Genomic DNA, 26,035 nt, shown 5'->3' on the forward strand with positions numbered 1-26,035 from the left:
AAAATAGCCCAGTCGTTAACGTGAGCTTACAGATACCTGGCGCCCTCCATAATAACTAGGCTTGCCTGTGTAGTTCGGAGCTATGGACAGGTGGACGGCATCTCTTCTCCGACACTCGTGGGGCCAACTATGAACCTAAACAATAACAAAAAACAAAAACTAAGACAAACAAACAAACTTGAAGGGGCAACAAGCTCCGAGAAACGAGCAGCGTTTAAAACGAGCCACCACGATGACTGAAGTCAAACTTAGTCAGAGTTGACCGGCGGTAAGCGCTGGCACTGGGACTGAGGTTAAGCCTAGCTCCAGTACATCGGCACGTCCTGTGACAGTCGTCGGAACTAAACCAAGTAGTTGACTTCCTGTGGCTATGCGGAGAGCTGGAGAAGATACTGCCACAGGTAGCGCGGAGGCCAATGCTCCCGCCGGAAAATGGCCGACAGTAAGGTTCACTGATCCAACCAAAGCAGGGTACTTGGAGCGGCGCAATGATGTCAAGATACTTAAATGGCTGCACGAAACACCAACAACAACGGAGGAGCTGACAAAGGAGGTAAACGAGTCGATAGAGTGGGCGAAGAAGGTACTACCTAACTTCACCCTCGAAAGGCCAACCACATCGACAGCTGCCACCAAAAGACAGAGGTCTACTGAAGAGGTCAAACCGTCAGCGAAAAGACCGAAAAATCGACGCAAAGCGCCTAATAAAACGTTTGCAGAAGTGGCTCGCAATCGCATCATCATTGGCTTCCTGGAAGAGGGTGATCCCGAAGGAAGAATTCCCAGGGCCCAATGGGTGCAGGCTGCTCTAACTAATGTTACGCTAGAAGTGCTACTAAGCAATCAAGGTCCGCGACCATCATGTACTGACTGGTATCAAGTCCAAATTAAAATTATAGCGTGCGACGACGAAAGGTCGGTAGATCTATATAAAGCAGCAATAGCGAAGATCGGGGAAGTCTACCTGGGAGCGAAGCTCGTGATAGTAGACAAAAAAGATATCCCGTCTCGACCGAGGGCACGAGTTTGGGTCTGTACACCCTCCGACTCACAGCAAATTATGCAAGTAATAAGTGTATGCAATCCAGGCCTTCCAACGTACCTACCAGCCTACCTAAGCCAAATTAAGTGGAATAAAAAAGTTTTTTACAAGACGAAATTATGTTGAATATTTTGATTTGTATTTAAAATATTTTTTAATTTTCTATTTATCAATTTTTATATCCTTTCTCAAGTCGTCTAAAACTGCTAATTTTCACTACAAATTAGACCAGAACTTTCTGTGTGTTAACTAACTGGTATAAGGTGCTGCAGAGACTGCTAGTTGCTTATTCGAAGGACACAGCGAAGTTTCTAATTTTGCTTTTGGTTTCCACAACAAGTCAAATTCGGAGATAGTAAATAAGTTGTTGGCCAGAGGTTCCTATCCTCGCGATCGGATTGCCATCTAGCAATAGCATGGGACAGAATGGAGTGGAAAAATTTTGCTTTGGCCCTTTGGCCGGAGCTCGAGGAACTATGACGATGTCACCGCTAAGTTAGAAACCACCTGAAAAAGGTATAAAACAAATGACTTGAATTGAATGCAAACTGGTAGCAATGTAATTAATTCAGAAGTAATCGGTTTGACTACAGAAAATCTGCAAAAACCCAGCGCTTGCCCTAAGCAGCCAGAGTTGTTCGTATGAACGGTAATAATCACTTTTGCATAATTTTAGCAGGGGCCGAAAGCAAATACTTGCATGTAGGTGCCGCGGTGACAACAACAACAACTACAAAAAAGCAAACAAAATAACGAAAGTTCTATATGAATAATTTAAATCGTTTTTCTGCTTTCATGGCCACACAAACAGCTCCAGTGGCATACTGCGGCAGCAGCCGACCCAACAATATTATTGCATAAAGTTGGTGCAACACTGCTGTCACCAGCTATCCATCACTTTTGCCGTTTGTTTGTTATATTGCGGTTTGTCAACCGGCCTGTCAACATTGCAACATTGCAAAATTGCAACAAAACACATAATAAATACTCTCACACACACACACAGATATATTCGTTCCAGCCGTAAGGTATGCAAGTAATAGCAACAACAATAGTGCCGCATAACCTTTCGCACTGCTACTGTTTGCAGTTATATACTTACACATTTATGTATGTATATGTGTGTGTACCATATTGCACCGGCGGTTGCAGTTGCAGCCACTTCAACGTGTTGTTTGCCTTTCAATTATGCTGTGCAAACAATGGCGACAACAGCAGTACCAACCAAATCCTCATGTCCCATTACCCATCCATTCTGGTGAGTCCAAATTTTGCTGCAGCGCGTTTGCACTTTCAATTTGAAATATTCACTCTGTCAACAATAGCTAAAATTTCATAAAAACACACCCATACATACATGCGTTTTTCTAGGAAAAAAATATATGTGAAGCGCGCATTATTGTCGTTTGCCAATCAGTTATGCGCATGCGCAAACTTTACTCAATAAGTCGCAGCATAGGTAATGCGCGTGTGACCACCGCGATGACTTGTTTGTCTGCTGCTGGGCCTAGATGAGTATTACTTTCAGTTGACTTTGTAAATATTGTTGTGAATGGAGAACTTTTCAAGCGATTTTCTCATTCATATTTTTCCAGTGAGTTAAGGTTGTACAGGGCGAAAGTCAGTATCTTATTTCCGCAGAACGAAAGTAATCGCTTTACGCTTGAATAACATTGAGAAAATTATTTCCAAAGTCGATGCCGTGTAGCTCAAGCAGTTCTTTTATTGAAAATAAGTTCAAATCATTTTTACTAACGAAGCGCTTCTTCATCTCGGCGGCTATGTTAACAAGCAAATCTGCTGTATCTGTAGATCGAAGAAACCGCACCTGATCATCAAGAAGAGAATTCACCCTCAGAGAGTGGGAGTCTGATGCGCATTTTGGAGCGGTGGCATCATTGACCTTTCTTTCTTTCAAAATACTTTTTGAAACGTTATTTTGGTCAGCGATGAGTGGTACAGAGGCACGACAAAGGATCTTTAATAACTTGAAATCGAAAGCATGGACTTGGTCAATCTTTGATTTCAGCAGCACAGCGCATCATGCCACTCAACCCATGTCACAATCGATCTTTTGCGCGCCAAGTTTGGCAGTCGTGTTAGCAGCTGTTTCAAAGGTGCCAATTGGTCACCTTGGATCTACGATTTGATGCAATTAGACTTTCTTTCAAGAGTACCTTGAAGTGCCGATATTTTGCGAATACTTTATTAAGAGTTCAGGTATATACAGGGTTTGATTGAAAAGTAATGAGCCTTATTTTTTTAAGCAGTTTTATTAAACCCTTTGGCTTATACAACTAATATTCTTCAAAATAGGACCCTTGAGCGTCAATACACCGCTGGTAGCGGTCCTTCCACTGCAGGAAACATTTTTTAAACTCATCCGCCGGAATCGCGTTCAATTCGGCTGCCAGTTTTTTGGATCGCCTCGATGGAGTCGAAACGCCTCCCCTTCAGATTTCTTTTCAGGCGCGGAAATAAGAGGAAGTTCGGAAGGGACAGGTCTGGGCTGTAGGGAGGGTGGGGAAGCACCGGAACCCCCATCTTGGCCAATGCAGAGGAAGGCGATGTGCACCGGCGCATTGTCGTGGTGAAGGGTCCATTTGTTGACGCTTTGCGCATTTCAAGTTTTTCGGTCACGATTTCCCGCACATTGTAATAAGTTAATGTTCAAAAGTTCACGAACCCGGTTCACATCTTCGTCTGTTTGCGTCGTTGAAGGCCTTCCAAATCGCTGTTCGTTTTCGACGTCCTCCCGGTCTTCCTTGAACGACTTGTGCCACCATTTTACCTAAGCACTGGACAGAGATTGGTCCCCGTAAGCCTCCTTGAGTAGCCCAATGGTTTCGGTACTTGTTTTGTCCAGCTTTACGCAAAACTTGATCGAGTAACGTTGCTCCAACGATCGCTGCATTTTCGCCACTGCAAAATGCTTTTACACACACTTTTAAAACAGCTTTCACGCGCGGAGCGATATTGACTCCACCGCTGTTGCCAGCGCACTGGGACCGGTTTCTAGTGGAAGGGTAAGGTCCAAGATCTCCCACCAGACGATTCGGTTGATCGCTTGGCAGACGCTCCACGCGGGAAGGCTCATTACTTTTCAATCAAACCCTGTAAGGCGAATATCGAACAAGATATTCGTGAATTAGAGTCCAGGTTAGGTTAGGTTAAACTGGTTGCCCAGAGAGTCGACACACTTGGGCGAAGAAATCAAATTCATCCTTTGTGATACCACTGCAAAGGAAGTAAAGTGAAGGAAACCAATAAGATCCTTTTATCCGTCGATAGAGAAGAGGGAGGTAGTTGAAGGGTGGGGTTGAGAATTTGTGGATTTCGAACGATGCCTGAGTTGCAGTTATGTTAACGGCTTTATGTTGGTGACGAAGTTAATCAGATTTTCAATATTAAGGCTTAAGATAGGATTTTTAATATATCAGCACGCATAGCAAAAAAGTGAGAACCAAAATGTCTCAATTTGATCCCCCTCTTCGTCAAAGCGAGATCTTCTAAAGATCGATTGGAAAATTAGATGTGTAGTGCGAAACGACCCATTTCGTTTTCCGTAATTAACGGCAATGTTTATTCCTTCGAATTATTCAGTTGTTTTGAGTTCGAAAGCCTGATTTGTTTCGACTACATTGAACTTTATTCCGCCATATATTTCTCCAGTTAATTACACACAAGTGGAGTGTACAAGATTTTATAGTAAATTAGGGAAGGATAGGCACTATTTTCTTCTTATAAAGGTGGTCCTGCCAAAGTTTTAGTCCTCTGAAGCATCACTGGCATGGTATCATCAATATCTGGAGATTTGAATCAGGAAAGACTTTTGTCAGACATCAGGTAACTCCTCTTGCAGACTCGTGCCATCATTACCAGTTGGCGCAATGCTCTTTTTGTTTAACGTGAGGGCCATGTTAGCTTTTTTTGCATTGAAACTTAAGAACTTTTTGGAACGTCTGAGACCCTCTACGTTGTTCCAATGCTGATTTATTAGAGTTTTGGGCCAGTATTTTACTTTTTGTCTTAGGCTGTTTTTGTTAAATCCAAACATGGGACTAGGTCCGATGAAGTTTACATTTGCCCCATTTTTGGCTTGAAAGTCTGCCTTTTCATTGTCGTCATATCCCTCATGTCCTGGTACACAAATAAATGAGACATTGTTTTTGGATGCCAGGTTATTGAGTGCCTTGTGGCATTCTAAGAGGGTTTTTGAGTTGTAGGTATAGCTATCTAAAGCTTTTAGAACTGATTGGCTGTCCGAGAGTATTCTAATCTTTACTCTCTTGTGGTTTCTACATTGCATGATGTTTGCTGCTTCCATTATTGCGTATAATTCCGCCTGGAAGATGGTGGTGTCCCTGGTGAGAGTGAATGATTTGTGGAGTCTGGGCCCCACTACTCCTGCTTCTACACCATAAGGTGTTTTTGATCCATCAGTGTACCATTTTTGTGAATCATCATTCATCCATTTTGGGTTTATTTGCCACTCGTTCCTCGCAGGAAAGGTAACTGTGTATCCTTTTGTGAAACAGAGGGTTGGGTCAATGTGGTCTGAAACTTGAGCCATGCTTATGGTGTTTTTGACTTTATTTAGGATACTTAGGTGACCGGTGAGGTTGCCAAATTTGAAATTTTCTTTCATGTGTAGCATGAGTGCTTGCGTAGCTGCTTCCTCTTGGATTGCTATATGAAGTGGTGGGCGATTAAGGAGTGCTTGCATGCCAGCTGTTGGGGTAGTTCTCATAGCCCCTGTGATGCTTAGGAAAGCAAGCCTTTGTACTTTTCCCAGTTTGGTTACCGCTGTTTTTTTAAATAGATTTGCTCCACCATACTAGTGCCCCATACAGTATGATAGGTCAAACCGTTTGGGTGTATATCCAGAGGGCCATACTAGGGCTGAGGCCACAGGATCTCCCTAGTAGTTGTTTGGTTGTCCACAAAGATTTCGTGGCTTTTTTTGTTATATTATTTATATGTGACTCTCAAGTGAGTTTTTATCTAAGGTTAAACCTAGATACTTGACCTCTTCCTTTAGTTATATCACTGTTTCATTTATTTTCAATATAGGAAATTACACCTTTCTTTTTCTTGTGAAGGGAATATATGTGGTTTTGTTAGGGTTGATCGACAGCCCTCCTTTTTACACCTCTCCCATGTTGCATTCAAGGCATTTTGCATTAAGTCTGTTAGTGTCCTTTCATGATTGCCTTTTATTATAACAGATATGTCAATTGCATAACCAATGGCTATAAGTCCCTTATTGTTTAGGTGCTGCACCAAGTCATCAACTAGTAGGGACCATACCAGTGCAAGTTTTCGACACATGGATCAAAAATTCGCTCCTTGCCCACCCTGGCGTTAAAGTCGCCACGCACGATTGTTATGTCGTGGCAGGGGCAGCGCTCATAGGAACGTTCCAAGCGCTCATAGAAGGAATTTTTGGTCGCATCGTCCTTCTCTTCCGTCTGGGCGTGGGCGCAAATTAGCGATATGTTGAAAAAACGGGATTTGATGCGGATTGTTGCGAGACGCTCGTCCACCGGAGTGAACGACAGTACTTGGCAACGAAGTCTCTCTCCCACAACAAATCCAACACCGAATTTGCGCTCCTTTACATGACAGCTGTAGCAAACGTCACAAGGTCCTACTCTTTTCTTGCCTTGTCCCGTCCATCGCATCCCTTGAATGGCAGTGATGTCAGCCTTTACTCTCACGAGGACATCAACCAGCCGGGCAGTGGCATCTTCCGCATTGAGAGACCGGACATTCCAGGTGCATGCCCTCAAATCGTAGTCCTTATTTCGTTTGCAGTGGTCGTCATCAGTGTAGGGAGGTCTCATCCGAGGCTCTTTTAAACTTTTCATTGGGGGGGAATTTTAAGTGACGGGTCCCAAACCCAGCGCACAACCAGCTATCCTGGAATGTTTCACCTTCTCACGTTAGTTCCCTCCCGAGCGGGTGTTCGGAAGCTACCCAGAGGATACGTGGGCTAATCCCGGCCGTTGTGAGCTGCTTGAACCATATGCAGAAGAATCGTCCTGGTCATTCCCAAGTGAATGGCGATCAGTAATTTTCCCACTTGAGTGGGCTTCCACACATGGAACCATCCTCCAGTGAATGGCGATCAGTAACTTTCCCCACTTGCGTGGACTTCTACACATGGAACCATCCTCCATTGTCTTTAACATAAACAATGATAGACTGCGTGGTCCGTAAGATTTTGGAGAATCAGGGGGTTTGTTACCTCCCTCAGGAATAAATATTACCTTCACTTTTCTCCATATCTTTGGAATGTACTCCAATATTAGACTAGCTCTGAAGATTTTCACCATGACTCGGATCAGTTCCACAGTGCCTTTGGATAGAAGTGCTGGGAATATTCCATCCGGGCCTGGTGATTTAAAGGGTTTAAAGGAGTTAATTGCCCACTCTACCCTTTCGAAATTTATGATTTCCTTGACAAATGAGACCGATCGATCTCCGTTGATGGTGAGTTACCATGTCTAGACTATTGTCGATTGATAAGTCATGACTTTTACAATCTGGGAAGTGAGTTTTTAGAAGAAGCTCTAGTGTTTCTGAGGATGTGTTTACATACCGGAAGTAGATATTTTTAAGCACTGGTCCCCAGGTGGCGGCAGACAACACCTCGGCAGGCAAAACATTTGTTTAAAGACTCTTGCTTAGGTTTTTCTTTAATTTTGACTTCACAGACTGGCACTTCAATTTTATTCATATTACTAAACAAATAACTAAAACTTGAAGGATTATATTTGCCGACACTTAAGAATTTGAGAACAGCACCTACGATCTGTGATCTACTATAGGCAGTTAGTTATATGCGCAGAGATCATAATACTTACTTCGTTACAAGGTAGACATGGTTCACTCTTTACCAATCCTCCTTGTTCCGCCCGAGATCTTGTGAGACATAGGACTGTGAATATCCTAACCACTAGTCCACAATCTACTCTTTAGAGTGCTTACAGGTAGTTTTTTTTTTTTAATTGTATGTGGACAGCATGATTTTGGCAGTCTTGTAGGGCGTTTATGTATTCCACAAGCTTTTTGTCCTGCATATCACTACCACGTCTAACTTTTTTTGATAGCTAAGAGTGGGGCGAATGTGTGGTACGTAGACCAAAGATAAGTCGGGAGCGATTTTGGCCAGCATATCTATTTATCTATGCGCTGATATCCAGTACATAGGACTTGATGAACTAAAATTTTTAATACAATTCTTTGCTTTTTGGTCTACGTGAGCCAACCAAATATCCGCCAAGTAATAAAAATTAGTAATCGAACATGCAAAACATCATTTCTCCATCACTTTTTTCGCCAGCAAATATTATGAGATCTCTTAAGCAGCGTAATTTTCACGTAGCAGCTCATCCTAAAGCTTTAATTTTGTATTTATGTATAAATCATTCCATGTAATGCGCATTATAATATACAGTTAGCTTCATGAGAAATGCCGTCGCTTTTTATGGGCTATTAATTTAATGGCTTTAAACTGTTTTGCGCAAGCCTTTTACGATTTTCCTTTGCTTTGCTTTGTTTTATAAGGACAAACATTTTATGACTTACTGGCTTGGAATTCTCTTTAACCGATTACACGTACATACATACAAAATAATTGCGAGTGAAACCTTTCGCCTTTATAAGTTTTCACTTTTGCTTTCGCGCATTATGTGCTCTGCTCTTATTTCACTTTTGTTCTAATTTTGTCGTTTCACACTTTGTCATTTGTCTTTTGTTTTCCTTTCAGGCTTACTTATATATGGCGTAGCAGATTTTTTTCTTCAAAAAATAGTTTTTTTTATATACTCGCATCTAGGCGCTTGCTTATGTGTTAGTTTATTAACATAGACATCAAAGGTAACCTGCAGCCAAACCTATCAGCTATAGTGCACAGCTATTTTCTACTAGTTTGCTTTGCAGCTGTAGTGGCTCGTCTTTTGTGGTCATTCAATGAGCGCTGTTGGGATTTCTAACGAGGCACTTCCTGATGAAATATCAACTGCCAGCCTCTGTATCAGCATTACACCAGTTACTGAAGTAGTCAGCCTCTACTTCAGCATGTTAATTAACTAGTTCATTGTGGGTCAGTTAATGTACTAGTTCATAGTGGACTAGCTAACAAACTAGTTTGTAATTAGCAAACAAGCAGAAAATTTACAAACAAGTAGTTAACTGACTAAATGAACATTTACAGACATTCGTCTTATACGTTTCGCGTGCATCTTTAGCCCTCCGCTGGGCACCCGCGTATAACCAGACTGGCTTTTTCGACTTTGGAAGTGAATTTATTTATTTTTAAATTATATTATTATATTAAAACAATGCATATAAAACTCTTTTCTGAGAATATCATTTATTTAATATATTTTTCTTTTAATTAACAAACTAAAAAAAATATTTGTTTTAATAAAGGAAACAAAATTTAAAATTCTAAAGAACAAAAAAATTGTATTTAAAAAAAATAATATAGTTAAAACAAAAACTAAAGAAATATAATTATATAAAATAATTTTTTTTTATTCGAAATTTAAATTTTTTTGGAAACAAATTTTGTTAAAAATTAACTTTACGAAGTTGAACATTTTTTATACAGTTTTTCATTTTAAATGTCTTAGGTTCAAACAATGCCTATACATTTTTTTTTTTTTTGGAAAATTTATTTTCAATTAAAAACTTTAAAAAATTTTAAATTTTCTTATGTTTTATTAATAAAAAAAATTTTAAATCGATAGAAAAATAAAAAACAATAAAAAAAATTAAAATAAAAAAATTATAAAAAATCAATAAAAACTATCATCATCATCATCAAGTAGCGATTACAGCTCAGGTTGAGCTTTAGCTTCATCCATAATCCTCTTCCAATCTGCACGGTTCATAGCAACAGATCTCCAGCTCCAAACTCGTAGCTTTTTCAGGTCGGCTATGGCTTGGTCAAGCCAGGTTAACCTTGGGCGTCCTCGGGCTCGGGTCATTAGACAATTCGTTGATAAAAAAGATGTTTGGGGGCGGCTGTCTTCCATGCGCCCAGTGTACCCTAACCATCGAAGCCTATGGGATTTAATGTATTTCACGATGTCTTCTCCCTGACATAAGTTAAGCAACTCATCGTTGTAGCGTATTCGGTACGTTCCATCGTGGCAGCGTATGGGTCCAAACACCCTTCGGAGTACTTTTCGTTCGAAAACTCTTAAGCTTCCTTTGTCTTTGCTTGTCAATGTCCAGCACCGGTAGTATTATTGACTGGTAGAGGAGGAGTTTACATTCACGTGTGAGCAGTTTGGACTTGAGCAATTTTGTGTGGGCGTAATATGCTTTGTTTGCTGCTATTATTCTGTCTTGTATTGTGTCGTAACTACTGTTGTCATTTTTTATTAACACTCCCAAATATTTGAAGTGTTGAACACCTTCAAAGGTTAATGTCCCGATTTGGATGATTTCAGGACTTCGTCTTTCTTCGCTGCGGGAGACATTCAGATATTTAGTTTTGCCTTCATTTATTCCAAGGCCTACTGATTTTGCACGAAATTTAATATTACAGAAGGTTTCAATGAGATTTTTTTTGTTCCTAGCCACTATTGCGATATCATCCGCGTACGCGATTGTTATTCCTGAGCGACTAAAAGGTTTACAAACTTCACTTCGTTTTTTATCGCATAGTGAAGAAGGAGATTGTTTTACGCCACAGGAGACTTCGAGGGGCTTTGTCACTGCTTGTTGTAGAACTACTTTTCCAGTGGTGTTAGTTAGTGTTGCCATGACCAGCTGAATAAGTTTGTCGCTGATACCCCAGCTGGAGAGCGCTTCTGGGATTTTGTCTCGGAGGATACTATCAAAGTCTTGTTTGAAATCGACGAACAGGAGGTGTACGTCTAAGTTGCATTCATAGCATATTTTGCAAAGCAAGATTTTGCTTTAACATAAAGATTTGATCTGTTGTTGATCGACCTGGGCGAAATCCGCCTTGGTATTCGCCCAAGATTTTTTCTGCTTCCGCAGTTAGCCGGGATGCGAGGATTCGAGAAAAGATTTTATATGTGGAATTTAGGAGAGGGATTCCACGGTAGTTTTCACAGTTTAATTTGTCTCCCTTTTTGTGAATAGAAGTTACCAACCCTACACGCCATGCTTCCGGAATGCTGCCTCGGTGCCATATTCCGTCCGTTGCCGTCGAGGTACTTCAGCAGCTCAATGGGAAAGCCATTTTCCCCAGGAGCCTTATTGTTACTCATATGAGTAATAGCTTTATAAAGTTCCATCAATAAAAAATATATATATTATTATATTAATTAACTGAACTTAATCTCAGCCATAAAATATAAAAATAAAAAACTTAAAAAAAATAACAAACAAACAAAACAAATTTTTTAATTAAAAAAATAATAGATTTAAAAAAAGGTATAAACATTAAAAAAGCATAAAAATACTTTTCTAATTTTAAATTAAATTTCTTTTTGGTTTTTTTTTGATATGGGAACGTCACGAAGAAATATGCAGAGATAACTGAGTGTCGTCTCAGGTCTTAATGAAAAGTGCTTCTAAATTTTTTTGTTTTTTTAATAACTGTTTTTTTTAAAAAGTTTGGTTTTCAAGTTGGCACTACTTTTTTCGTAGATGGTCTTTTTGACAGCTGTCACTTGATTTATGCTCAGTTTGGTTTGCCATTTGATAATGAATAGACTTACACCTGATCAAGCGCGTCGCACGTTCGGTGAATGGGCCCAACACGAGATGGCCACCGATCCCGATTTTCACAAGAAAATTTTGTTCAGCGATGAAGCTCACTTTTGGTTGAATGGGTATGTCAATAAGCAAAATTGTCGCATTTGGAGTGAACATAATCCACAAGCCATTGCTGAGACGCCGTTACATCCTCAAAAAGTCACTGTTTGGTGTGCTCTATGGGCAGAGGGAATCATTGGTCCATATTTCATTAAAAATGAAGCCGGCCATAATGGTACAGTCAATGGAGAGCGCCATAGAGCCATGATTAATGACTTTTTCGTGCCTGAATTGGACGATGTTGATGTGGACGACCTTTGGTTCCAACAAGACGGCGCTACATGCCATACAGCCAACGCAACAATCGATTTATTGAAGGAAACTTTTGGTGAGCGCATTATCTCGCGCCGTGGACCTGTGGCGTGGCCTCCAAGATCGTGCAATATAACACCGCTGGACTATTTCTTGTGGGGCTATGTGAAGTCGCTTGTCTACGCAGATAAGCCCGAGACGATTGACGTCTTGGAAAAGAATATTCGGCGCGTTATTGCTGACATACGGCTCCAATTGCTGCAAAAAGTGGTCGAAAATTGGGCCTCTCGGCTGGAATTTATTCGAGCCAGCCGCGGCGGCCACTTGCCCGAAATCATTTTAAAACATAATGGCAAACCCTTATCTTTGTAATAAAGCTAAATTCTTGGCCATAACATTAAATATTATACGTTTTATTTCATCTTGAAAACCTAACCTCTAAAAAAGACACCCTTTATTTTTTTTTTTTTTTTTTTTTAATTAATTAACCTTAAGAAAAGCAATAACTGTTTTTTTTTAATTTTGAATACATTTGTTTTTTGCTATTTCGTTCAAAATTAATTAAAAGAAAATTAGAACAAATGTTTTAATTAAAAAAATACAAAGAAATTAAAAAGAGGTTTACAATATTAAAAAAACACTAAAAAATGTTTTTTTTTATTTTTGAATTAATTTGTTTTTTTTTTTTTTGTTAAAAAATTGTTTTTGGAAAACAGATATTTTTTTGTCGGAAAAAAATGTACTCCCCAGTAAATTTCAATTTTAATGTACTTTAGGTAGTGGCGCTTCCTTCGATTTGCAAACGAAATGAATATGCCATACCACAGATTCTTCACTGGTTTGCTGTACGCATTTCAATATAACTCGCAAAGTTATGGGAATCCTCGCTGAAACTGTTGAGCATAGTCTCAGTTAATGCTAAAACATACGAAAAATATCTAAGTGTTTTTCAAAAATAAAAATATTAAAATATCCCAAAAATTTTGAAAAAAGGATAAACGAAATCTATATTTAAAATATATTTTATCCTATCTTTAAAAACCTCCATCCCAAAATTTCCAACATTGAAAAAATCTCAAAATTAAAAAAAGTTTCAGTTTCTTTTCAGTTTACTATTTATTACACTCAATCCTATAAATAAACCAATTTTTAGACAAACTGACGATAATATTCAAAATACTTGTATCACTTGACATGGAAACGCTCTTTGTCATACAGCTCTAATTGGTAATTTTGCAACTGGTACAATTCTGGTCCCTCTGGGACTAGTATGACTTAGTTGATCAAATACTAGTTCATGAATTGCATAGAATGTTTGTTATGTAGTTCGTCTTTTCACTGCAAGATATTCATATACATACACACTACAAAGATTTGTATGTGTGTTAGTGCTATGCACATTTAGCGTCGATTACAGCCAACCTGCTTCAAGCTACAGTTTTCCTCCTGCATACTTACATATGTACATATGAATGTACCTCTCTTTCACATTCGTCTAACACGCTTTCATCTTCCTCCCTAATCGTTGCATCTCGAGGCTTTAAGCTTTCACATTAAAGTTTATACCTTTGAGGCATATTTCTTCCTGTCACCCGATTTGCAAACATCATTATTCTCGAAGCACCGGTGAATGTCGTCGTATGTACCAGTGTGTGTGTGTGTGTATGTGCGTACTTCTTTCTTTGCTGCTTTTAGCACACTTTTAACGTCCCTCCTCCCTTCCCTATTTGGCCAGCTTTTAAAGCCGTTTTGCATAGCCACCCACTTGACACAATAACACATAAATTCAGTGCAAACGTAGTAATGTCAATACACCAACGTCAACACAGCGCAGGCAACAAAAGGGAATGCAAATAACAAAGAGCTGCAGCAACAACGGCAACAATAACAGGAACAGGCAGGTGAACCTGAGCTGCAAAAATGTCCTTTGCATGTCATTTTCGATTTTATGCCGGCAAAGGCGCAGCTATAAATTGTTAACGCTAACAAATCGCAGCCAGGCAAAGGCGAGACGAGGGAAATGGTGCCTATAAACTAACTTTTAAAAATATACAAAGAAGACATGATGGCATACAACCATATCCAGTGAGCACACTACTTATTATGGGCTTGTTGATACACGTAGTGGCGTACATAAAAATAAGGACAGGTAGTGGAATTGGATTCAGAGAAATACAGGCTCTAGATGACAGAAGAGTTAGCGACTTTGGGGATAGTAAACCGCTTGCGTCTTGGATGAAATTATACAGAAAGTATGATACGTAAAAAAATAAAATGTCTCAAATCCATCGTGGTATATTTTTTTGCAAAACTATGCAGGTAACAAATGTGCGAAGATCCGAACTGGCTTTTCTTTCAGAGAAGGGTAAAATCGAAAATGTCAGAAACATCATCAAAGACGCTGTCACACCAGTGGTATGTGTAACACTAACTCTATAACATTCCTCCCCTCTCGGTGACTCCACCCTAAGACTGCCAAAAGCATTTCATCAAGGTGGAGTCGTGTTTATGCCTTTTAGATACACCAGGTACCTGCGTGCAGGTTCCTTTCCTAATTGTGGATTGAGGTTATACGTTATCGATAGCTTCCATTGCTTTGTGACCAAGGGGGCATTGGAAAATTGCAATATCCTTACCCGATATCGACTTCTCATCTGTTTGGGTTCGTCTTGAGACTTTAGTTCTAGCGTTCGTGCTTGTCGTCTGTTCATGAATACAGTCACCCAAAAAGGAGATCTGTTTCATAATGTCTTCTTTGGATGACTCGTGTGTTGGGTGTTCTATATTGGTCGTATTCGCTTTGCTTCCGCTTTGCCCTCCCATTCTAAGTTTCGGAGTTTTATTGCTATCTTTGCTGCAAACTTTTTTACTTCTTCCCCTTTTCTCTTTCGAGTTCAGCACTTGCGTTACAAGATTATCTGGTGTAGAGGTGACGCTGAGGATATTTGCGAGCTCGAAGCGCTCTTCATAAAATCTGACGCAATGAAAAGCCACGTGTTCAGCACTCTCAACTGCGCTGTGGTACGCAGGTGGAATTATCTGCTAGATTAAAACGGCGGAGGTACGCAAGAAAGCCACTATGTCCGCTGAGAATTTGGGTTAGATAGTAATATGCTTCGCCGTGCTTTTTGCTTACCCATTCATCTAGTTTAGGGATCAAGTTTTATGTCCATCGAGCTTTGGAGGAGCGATCCCATATGCTTTGCCACTGTGCCATCGTACGTCTGCTCTCGGTTATCTTGTCTTCAGGTGTCGGTTTGGATGCACGTAAGTGATACAGTCGCTTAAGTTCCTCTGCTCATATATCAAAGAGAACTTTACTCGCTATAACACATATTGCGTCACCAGAGACTGTTCTGTACGTACATGCTACTCTGAGCTCTCTAAGTCTGTTAGCTTGCTGTACCACGAGACGTTCAATCTCGTTCATCCTCCTGACCGTACTGGGGTGGCGTTTAGGAGAATAGAGTCAGTAACAGTTGAAAGCATTTTTCTTCTACCTTCTTGAGGTACTCCAACGATAGCATACACATGAGTGCCTGGTTTACTCTCATTGCCCTATAGCTGGTTGTGTTTAGATGCCCCTTGAATGTTAGATTCTCATCGATGTGGACTTCAAGATACTTTAACCATGCTTGGGATGCGATGTCATGCCCTCCAACCGAAGTTTTGAGGGTCCCGCTCCTCCTACATTTACTGCTCAGTTTTTGCGCCGAACCGGCTTAGGATACATCAGAAAGCCTATCTCGAGGGAAGATCGCCGACTGGAGAGCATGAGTTTAAGTAAAGTTAGACGGGGTCAAATATGTCAAGACGTCCATCCCAGATTTATCTTTTAACTTTTTTAGAGACTTTTTCAATAGCGGCATGAAGATTTGGCCTGAGCGGAGCCCTTGTGAAATTTTCCGAATAATAATTTTCTAGGATATTTTTACCCTCTAACGACTCTCCAAATGTTTTTTTCCGGGTTTTCTAAAACTGAAGGTCAAAAGAACCTTTTCTTGTGTAATTTTACTGTCTATGACTTAACCGTCCATTTTGTTCAGACATATATTTTAAGCATTTTCCCCCCGTTTTTGCAAAGAACTTAGGTCGGGACATGAAAACTTTAGTTTGCCGTAAAAGGAATTCGAGCTAACTGCAGAAAATCTATTGAGTACTTTATTACTGGATAGGTAGGCCTTCAACAAATTCCGTGCTGGTTTCGGTGATTGCACAGTGTTATTTTGTCAAAACATTTGGCCATAAATATACTGCTTTTTGGCGTCCCGAGTTTTTCGCCCGCAACTGTATGTGCAAGGTTTTTTTACAATCTTAGTGTGGTTCATCCTTTATTCTCCACCCTTCTTCTTTTAGAGTAGTTATCTTTCCTCTTTCGTATTTACTTTCGCTCTCCTTTCTCCCAGTTTCTCCCCAGCCATGCATCCTTCAGCAACACTCGCTTTTGCTTTATCGCTTTTCACAGAGCCATTGTGATTATAATTTGTTGTGATTTTTCTTCACTGCTCGACGCAACACTCCCTATCAGTTTTTTCTTAGCTTTGAGGTTACTTGCATTCGTTCGTTTGCTATTCGCTTTGGAGGCATCTGCATAAATCCATAAACATAACTTAGCACTTCTCTTCTCTTATTGGTTATGGCGCATTTTCTAATAAATACAGTCACGCCTGTAAGTTTTGCGGGCTTTTTAAAGTGATGGCTAGAGAAGAGAGAAAATCCATCGGGGTATGTACAGAGATTTGCATGGAGGTATTTATGAATTTCGGAATTAAATTTTTAGATTTTTTTTCTCAAAATTTCGGTTGACTACCATTAAGTGGTTGATAATAAGATTGAATTAATTAGATAAAATTAATTAAATTAAATTAAATTAGTTTAGATTAGTTTAGATAAGATTAGTTTAGATTAGATTTCGATGCGATTCAATTATTTCAGACTAAATTGGATAAGTTTCAATAGAGAACGAAAATAACTCAGTCACTGAACCCAGAATTGATCTATTGCGACAAATCTCTATTCCGCTAGAGGTCCTTACGGATCAACGCATTTTTTAAGAACCTTCTTCTTCTTTGCAGAGATTTTATTTAGATCGTTTGTTTCCAGGTACAGTCGTCCAAGACAGCGAAGTCTGGCTCTGGTAACAGTTCACTATAACCTATTATATACACAATTGTTTTCTGTACCTCGTTCCGAAATCTACTGGAAGGAATTTGGTACTCCAAAAATGTCCAAGATTTTCTTTACTCGTTAATGATCAGTAAGTAAGTCTCTGACTATTCTAGGTGGGTAAAAGTGGCAGTCGGCGTCTAAACCAATTCACTTAGACCATTGCCTATCCATTGTGATACCTCAGTAGCAGTTTATGCTACTCCTCATTAAACCATTTTTTTTTCTAAGTGCAAACCCATTAATATGGCACTTATATTCCTAAGGTCATTAGTGTCGTTCAAGAACAAAGAGCCAGAGTATCTAAACCTAGTGGCATGCCACGCGAGACAGAGACAAAGAAGACGTCTGACGAACTCTTCCTCCTCCTCTTTCTGGCAGCTTCTGCAATAGTCGAAATGGTACGTTCAATCTTTGAGCATGTCTACCTAGGTGACAGTGGCCTGTGATCACAGCAGCTAACATAGAAACGATTTTCCTTGACCAATTAAGTAGCGCCTTTGAGCGCTTGATGTCCCATATTGGCCAAATTCTTTTTATAGCGTTGCATGTCACACTATCATCCCATCTCGCGTTGGATAAATTTAATGCTACTTGCACCACGCAGTTTTTGGGCTGAGAGGAGTATACCTACAATCTCCATACCAAGAAGGAGGCGAGTAGTAGTGGTGGCTAATCGAGTTTAGTTTAATTTTTGTTTTATTGGACCATAGTGCAGTACGAACTCTGGTGTGGTCTACTGAGCTTGAGCAACCAATGAGAGTTCGTGAGGCGCTTCTACCAAGATTTAGGAATCTACTTGACGTTCTTATGGAGGAAAGAATAAATTGTTTGTTTGCTTATGTACTGGACCTTCCATATAGTCTTATATGAATTCGTGTAGTGCTGAGATGGCACTCCCATAGAAATAATAAATTGGGGTAAGATCGGACGATGTGGGTAGCCAGGATCACCGAAGCGGCTTATCAATTTCACTTATCACTCTCTTTGTTAGGGAAAAAATCTCACAGTTTCGTCATGGTCTCTTTGGTTGCGTGTGGTGTGGTCGTCATTATGGACAGAAAATAATCATTCAGCATGCGCTGATTCTTGAATTCTCAAAAAAAAGAATCCAATTATTCCACTGCTTGACAGTGCATACTAAACCGTCACTTTGGGCCGCGAAGCGGCTTTTGATGTTCTAATAGAGGGTCCTGCCCATTAAGTGACCAATAATGGCAATTTTGTTTATTGAAACTTCCATTTAAATGAAAATGTACTTCATCACTCCAAACAATAGTATTCCCAATAGCTCTGATGTTATCTCGCTGACATTGTCATGCAAATTGTAATTCGTTAGGCTTAAGCGCTTGTACGATTTGAGTTTTGAAGACTTCAAGTCTAAAATCTTTCCTCAATATTTCATGCACAAGAATTTTTGGCGGTCCCAGCCAACTCTCTTGTGCATGGACTGACGTGCAAACGGACTATCGTACAAATTCCTAGCGATGACTTCAATATTTTCGTTAATTCTCAATGTCCGACTGGGCTGTCCCCAGGTGTGAGCTGTTTGCCACCGAACTTGTTGTACGAAACCTTCGCACCCATGAACGAATCAAATTTTCAGTTGGGTAAATAAGTAGACGTCGAATATTTTGATGTGAATAAAATCCAAGGTAGAATCTCTCTTGCTACTTTGGACTAAGTATGCAACTGAGCGGTAAAGTCCTCTCTCGACGAACAAAACTAACACTCTACAAGGCTCTCATCATGCCGGTCCTAACGTGTGTCTCAGACGCTTAGACGACGACAACATACGATGAAGCGACGCTTGGAATGTTTGAGAGAAAGTTTCTGCACAAGATTTTTGGACCTTTGCACGTTGGCAACGGCGAATATCGCAAGCTGTATGGAACGATGAGCAGTATGAGCTTTACGACGGCATAGACATAGCACAGCAAATGAAGGGTGGCTTCTGGGTCATGTCATCCGAATCGAAACAAACGCTCTGGCTCTGAAAGTGTTCGATGCGGTACCAGCTGGTGATAGCAGAGGAAGAGAAAGGCCTCCTCTGCGTTGGAAAGATCAGGTGGAGAAGGACTTGGTTTCACTTGGTGTATCCAATTGGTGCCGGTTTGCACGAGAAAGAAACGACTGGCGCGCTTTGTTAAACTCGGCCAAAATCGCGTAAGCGGTTATAGCACCAGTTAAGAAGAAGAAGAATAAAATCTACGACGAGCAGTTTACACGAATCAGTGGTCCTGAAATATGCTTCGATTGCTAGCGCGCGGTGTTCACCCGCCCACCGCGGCATCGTGACTAAATATCCCGCAGGAATAAAAAAAGGTAACGCAGTGTCGTCCCCGTTCATAATCTGAGAGGTTAGGGAGAAAATTTAAATACTTTTCTCTGACTTAGTTTGACTTAAAAATTGTCGAGTTAATGAAAAATATTTTTAATACCTCTCACTCTCTATTCCACGAACTTTTTAGCCCACTCTTATAAATAGTTTAGTTTTAGTGGACAGTTTAGAAATTTTTGAAACAACAAATATTAAATTTGCAGCAACCAGTACTATTCACTCGTGCTAGCAACTTACCCGTTACTTTCTGGAAATATCTATGCATTATGCACAAAAATATGTATGCAGCTACATAGAAGCCTGCCCCAAATCTCTGTAGATACCAGATGCAATTGAGGCTTCGGTTGTTAAGCAGAAATATTTTTATAACGCTTGAATAGAAGTGGGATGTAATTTGCCAACCTGCCATGCAGTTGCGGAGTGCCAGTACTTAGTAGTAATTATTATATACAAAATGTTCATATTTTTCTAGTCTTATTCCAAAAATATCTGCTTCCTTCTCTCCTCAATACCGCATTCATCAGCTCAGCTTTTCTTCATCCCAATTGCAGTCAATACGGGATTTTTTCCACGCAATGAACTCGACGTGGTATTAGAACTTTAAAGAAACCCCTTAGAGTATGCTTATGAAAATGTAAGTAGAGCGAAAACGACATACGCAAACACATACACATATACCTATGTATTTAGAGAAGGAAGCACACAAACATAAAATATTTACAAAAACAAAAATTAAATTCCACTTTATCTGACGCAATTGAAAAGACGCAAAACACAGCTCAACTAACCTATATTTGTTGGGACCGCAGCTGTAGTATTTTGCGGCTGCTGTTGTTGCTGCTACAGCGTTTGAGTGTTAGACTTATAGAAATATTTAAATGTACTCATACATACATATGTTCGTATATGTGTGCAGATAAGCATGTGTGCCCCAATTCTTCCAGTAAATATAAAACATAAGCTGTCAACGGCACTCGTAGGTACATTTGTGTTCATAATAAAAGCTGAGTGACGTGTTTTAAGGTTTTACAATTTTTATTTTTTTCTTTAATTTTTTAATTTTTTTTGTTGTTTTTTTCATATATATATTATATATATTTTTTTTTAATTTTTTATTCTTCTTTTTTTTGTATCTTTTGATTTTTATTTAATTTTTAATTTTTTTAATTTTTTGTATTTTTATTTAGTTTTTTTTATCTTTTATTTATTGTATTTTTTTTTTGGATTTTTTAATTATTATTTAATTTTTAATTTTTTTAATTTTTTGTATTCTTCTTTTTTTTTTAATTTTTTTATAAAAATAAAAGGCGGCACAAAATTAATCATCCTTCTGGAATATGTATACGTTTTGCAAATGGCGTTGTACGTCAATCACATTTGACACTTGAATTTGACAGCTGCAGTATAGAAACATGTAAGCAATGGATCGCTTAAAGTTCAAAATAAAGATTTCCATCACTCAAAATCGTTGTTTTTTATTTAGTAAAAAAGTTATTCAAAAACAAATTGGATGATTAATTTTGCGCCACCTTGTATAATTCATATAGCCGATGTTGGATATGAACCACACCTAAACGTCAACGACACCGTTGGACTTCTTTCTTTGGGATTATTTGAAAGAAAAGGTGTACGTCGATAAGCCAGCAACAATTCAAGAGCTAAGGGATGAGTCAATTCGCCGCATTAAGGGGTTAGGGGTAGTCAGAATTTTCAAAAAATCGAGTTTTTTTTTGCATTTTCTTAAAGTATAATGTTTTAAAAATATTGTGTAAAAATTTGAAGTGAATCCGACAAATACTTTTCAAGTTATTCAACAATTAACAAAGGGCGCTCGGCCGCTCCGGAGCCGATAGCAAAACTTTAAATGCGTTTTTCTCAAAACTATGTTTTTCAAACTGGTGAACACTGTAACTTAAAAACCGCTACGTAGATTTCAATAAAATTTATACAGCTTTTGAAAAACATAAAAAACTTGTGCCTGATCGAAGGATTTTTTTTTTTTCAAAAATTTCGATTTTTTTTTAACAATTAACTGTTGGTTTTTTCCCGAAAATCTGAAAAATATTTCCTGAGGCCGCCATTTTGTTCATTTTGAAAAAAAAAAAAAAAGCTTCGATCCGGCTCGAGATTATCTATCAATAAAAATAATTTTTCTCATCCGATTGGTTTTAGATGAATCTGCAAGGACTTGTGATGTTCACCGCAAGGGACTTCTGGAGAAACGGGCTTCACACAAACAGCGATAACTTTTGCAATTATTAATTTTTTTTTTTTTGAAATTTTGGTGAAGTCAAGTTAAAACATGATGTTTTTATGCTATGTTTTTATTTTTGTTAAATAAATTAATTAAGTAGCAAAAAAAAATTCGTGAAAATCATCATTTTTTCGGGCCTCTGACTACCCCTAACCCCTTAAAGGCATAAAGAAATGACAATAATTTGCTAAAAAAATTTGTATTTCATTCAAAATCAACACCGGCCCTTGAAACTTAACCACCCTTTACAATAAAAACCATATAACTCGTGGTGGTGGAGATGGAGGTATTGTCTGAGTGATACAGCTCAGACCCAATTAGTACAAAAGATGCCATTTTAATACGCCACTTGTTGAACCACCACTGCGTTTTAGTAGTCGAACCCTCTTAAATTGAACCTGCCTATGCCATCTATTTTCTTTTCTGCAATTTCTTTCAAGTTAACCATCGAGAATACTCCCAGCATTCTTTGGCGTAGAGTACCCAAACTTGGGCACTCACGCTGACTGTTTCCTTAGATTCTCCTTGATTGCAGCTTCTACATCCATCGACACCTTCCTGGTATAGTCTGCCAAAGGCCAGTGGCTGGTTATTTTTTACCTAATTCTGAATATGTCTGCTCGTGGCTCTCTTAACAACTCGTTTGTTTAGTAATTTTGCAGGTATCCGTATTAGTCTATCTGTCAACGGCTTGCATCTGGAATAGCGAGACGGTCTCCCTTTTGTGTACTCGTTGGGGACTGCCTATTTCCACCGCTTCGGATTTGTTATAGGATGTCTCCTGTCTTGCCAGTTTACCAGCTTTCTCAATTCTTTCTATGTCACCTATAGCTAGGTACCCAGATAAGAATTATGTCTGTCGTGCGCACTAAAACATTAAGTCCCTTTTTTGCATTATATATAACTCATAGTTTTAAACTTTCTAGAAGATTTAAAAAAATTCAACAAATTTTTATCAAAATTCCTATAGACAGAAATTTTGTAGTCGAATCTAGGTATGCAGTTTCATCATCATCATTAGCTTCATAAACTTTGGCAGACCATAGCTTCTGCAGCTACATTCCTTCATTTAACTCTATCATTAGTCAGCTCCTTCCAATTGGCAAAGCTCATTGGCCTTAGATCATTTACGACAGAATCCAGCCACATTTTCCGCAGCCTTTGTTTGCTTCTCTTGCCGTCGGTGTTCTGCGATATGCAGTTTCATAGTTCATTAAATTTTGGTAATACAATATTGCTTCAATTTTGAGTGTCTCAATTGAGTTTTTACAATTTTTTTTTTTGAAGGCTTTGGAGGTTTCATGCATTTTCGTCCATGCGAGTCTAACAAATGCTCGAAATTTTTATATGTGGAGAAAATGCACAAGGCTGTCAGCTAAAAGAAAAAAATGCCAAAAGTCTATGAGATTTTTGAGCTACTTAAAATTTGCAGTTGGTATACCAAAATTTAATAGGCGAGAATACTGCATACCCAGTATTTTTCACCCAGTGTCTAATCAAATTTAAGGAAATGGGTTCCGCGCTTCACAGCCAGCCTAGATCTGCCGGCCTTTAAATTAATTTTGACAAGATGAAGTTGATGAGTCTGGGAAATAAGATGGGTGGGTGTGTGGAGCTAGTAGGTAAGCCTATCGAAATAGTAGAGCAATTTACTTAGCTCGACAGTAAAGTTGCCGCGGATGGTGTCACGGATCTAGACATACGCTCCCGAATCGAAAAAGCCAGAGGGGCATTCGGGATATTGTATCCTGTATGACGAAACAACAACCTGAGTTCCAGTTTAAAGGTTAAGATCTTCAAGTTAAGGTTAAGACTACTGTACAGTAGCTTTACCTGCAAAATCAAAACCGCCATAATCAGTCGCTTACAAGCTTTTCTCAACTGTTGTCGAAGGAATATATTCCGAATTTTCTGGCCAAAAATAACGCCAAATAAGAAATTGCTCGAAAAAGCAAACATGGAGCCGTTAGATATTTGGATTAGAAGCCAGAGATGGATATGAATTGGTCACACTTTACGCAAGAAAGAGGGCAACATAGCGAAGAAGGCCATGGAATGGAGCCCACTCCCAGCGAGAGGAAGAGCGTCAGGGAAACCTGGAAATGAACTGAGGATCGCAAGACGGCTCAAGTCGGGTTAAGCTGGAAGAAGGTGAAGGTGTTATCCAGGTATCGGACGAGATAGTGCGTAGGTGTTGTTGGTGCCCTATGTCCCGCTGGGGATTTAAGTTAATGATGATGATAATTATATTTAGAAATTAAAAAAATTTATATTTAAAAAAAGTAATAAAAAAAGGTTTTAAATTTTTTTTTTTAATTAAAAAAACAAATGTTTGTCAATTTTTTTATAAAAAAAAAATGTATATAAAAAATTAAAAAAAAAATGTAATTACAAAAAAATTAGGTTTAGTTTAATTTTAAAATTAAAAAAAAATTTAAAATTTTAAAAATTTAAATTCTAATTAATTTAAATATTTAAATTTTTTATTTAAATTTAAAATTCTAATTAATTTAATTAAATGAAATAAATTTTTTTTAATTAAATTATAAAAAAATTAAAAATTGTTAATGTAAATTTAAATTTTTAAATTAAATTAAATAAATTTTTTTTAGAATTAAGGATTTTTTGAATTAATTATTTTTGTCTAAGCAAAAACTGTTTAAAATTAAAAAAAAAGGTAATGAAAAAATGAAATTAAACTGAAATTAAAAAAACAAAATTCTGAATTTTTTTTTTAATTAAAAAAAATATATGTTTGTCAATTAATAAAAAGCAAATTATATAAAACAAAAATAAAATATTTAAATTAAATTTTTTTTTTTATTATTCAATTAATTAAATTAAAAAAAAATTAAAAATTTTTAATTTAAATTTAAATTTCTAAATTAAATTAGATAAATTTTTTTTTGAATTAATGATTTTTGTCTAAGCAAAAACTGTTTAAAATTACAAAAAAAATTTAATAAAAAAAATTAATTTAAGTTTAAGTTTTTAAATTACATTAAATTATTTTTTTTATTAAAAAAAATTCAAAAGTTTAAAATTTAAATTAAGCATTTTTTTTCATTACAATTTTTTTTTTTAATTTTAAATAGTTTTTGCTTAAACAAAAATCATATAACTTGAAGTTTCATACAAACATATTTTTACTTAAGTTTTTTTTTATTTAAGATTTTTTTTAATTTTAAACACTCTATGAGACTGCAAGTTACAGGATTTTTGTTTGCATAAACTATATTTCATAAAAACTAAAGAAATAAAATTTAAGTAAAGGAAACTAAATAGTCAAAACTTTGCATTATATCGCGCTGCATTTATTGTGAACGCAGTTGTGCATGCACACAAATATACAAATATATTCACTGCATGATAGAGCACCACAAATTCTTCTCATTCCACATACACTCTACTAAATCAGTCTCACCAGAAGCTCTGGACCTAAACAGACAGCACAAGACCCCAAACTGCGTCAAACTGCGGCATTGCAATCGGTTGCTGCTGCTGTTTCTTTCTGGACGGTGGCAGATATGATGATAGGGACAGAGGTCGAGGGAGAGAGGCGCAGCTGAGTGCTGAGCATTTACGCGTCGCGGCATACGAGTATTTGCTCTACATCTTACGGCTTAGCGCCGCCAACGCGGAATAAAATGTGGAGCAACAGTTATGGTTGATGAAGGAGTACTAAACCCGCTTTTACATACGTAATCACATCCACGCATACATACACATGTGTGCATATAAATACTTCAAAATCCATACACTCATACTTTGTACGATGATTTTAGGATTTTTGCCCATCCGTTCCATTTTCTTTCGAAAACTCATTCAAGTACTTTCATTCGTTCGTTCGCATGCACTGCTTTTTTCGCCTTGTTTGTCTGCATTTTAAGCGGATTAAATTGTTTTATACTTACTTATACTGTCTCAACTATATACACATGCATACATACATGCACACACATACATGTACATACGTATGTATGTATGCCAGTGTGAGGTATGATGACAACAAATAAGTCTACATTTCCATGCGTCTCTTTTGTCTTTGTTTGGCATCTTAATTCTCGTGTTCGTTTTTTTTCTGTTTCGTTATCCAATTTTTGAAGTGGCACAGCGTGTGGACAAAAGCGTAGAATTTATTTTAAAATAATATCCGCTCAAAACAAAGTATTGG

The 26,035-nt window shown here is 38.1% G+C and overlaps 1 protein-coding gene across 1 annotated transcript in view; it reads left to right on the top strand.

The window, feature by feature from the left end:
- The first annotated feature begins 370 nt into the window (after nt 1-370).
- The window catches only part of LOC128864622 (uncharacterized), a 182,421-nt gene continuing 156,756 nt past the window's right edge, over nt 371-26,035 (top strand). The window contains exon 1 of the mRNA XM_054104382.1: nt 371-915. Within this exon, the coding sequence (XP_053960357.1) occupies nt 371-915 (545 nt within the window). The remainder of the gene's footprint in view (nt 916-26,035) is intronic.

Source organism: Anastrepha ludens, chromosome 5, assembly GCF_028408465.1.
Source record: "Anastrepha ludens isolate Willacy chromosome 5, idAnaLude1.1, whole genome shotgun sequence".
In the NCBI taxonomy this organism is placed as follows: Eukaryota; Metazoa; Arthropoda; class Insecta; order Diptera; family Tephritidae; genus Anastrepha; species Anastrepha ludens.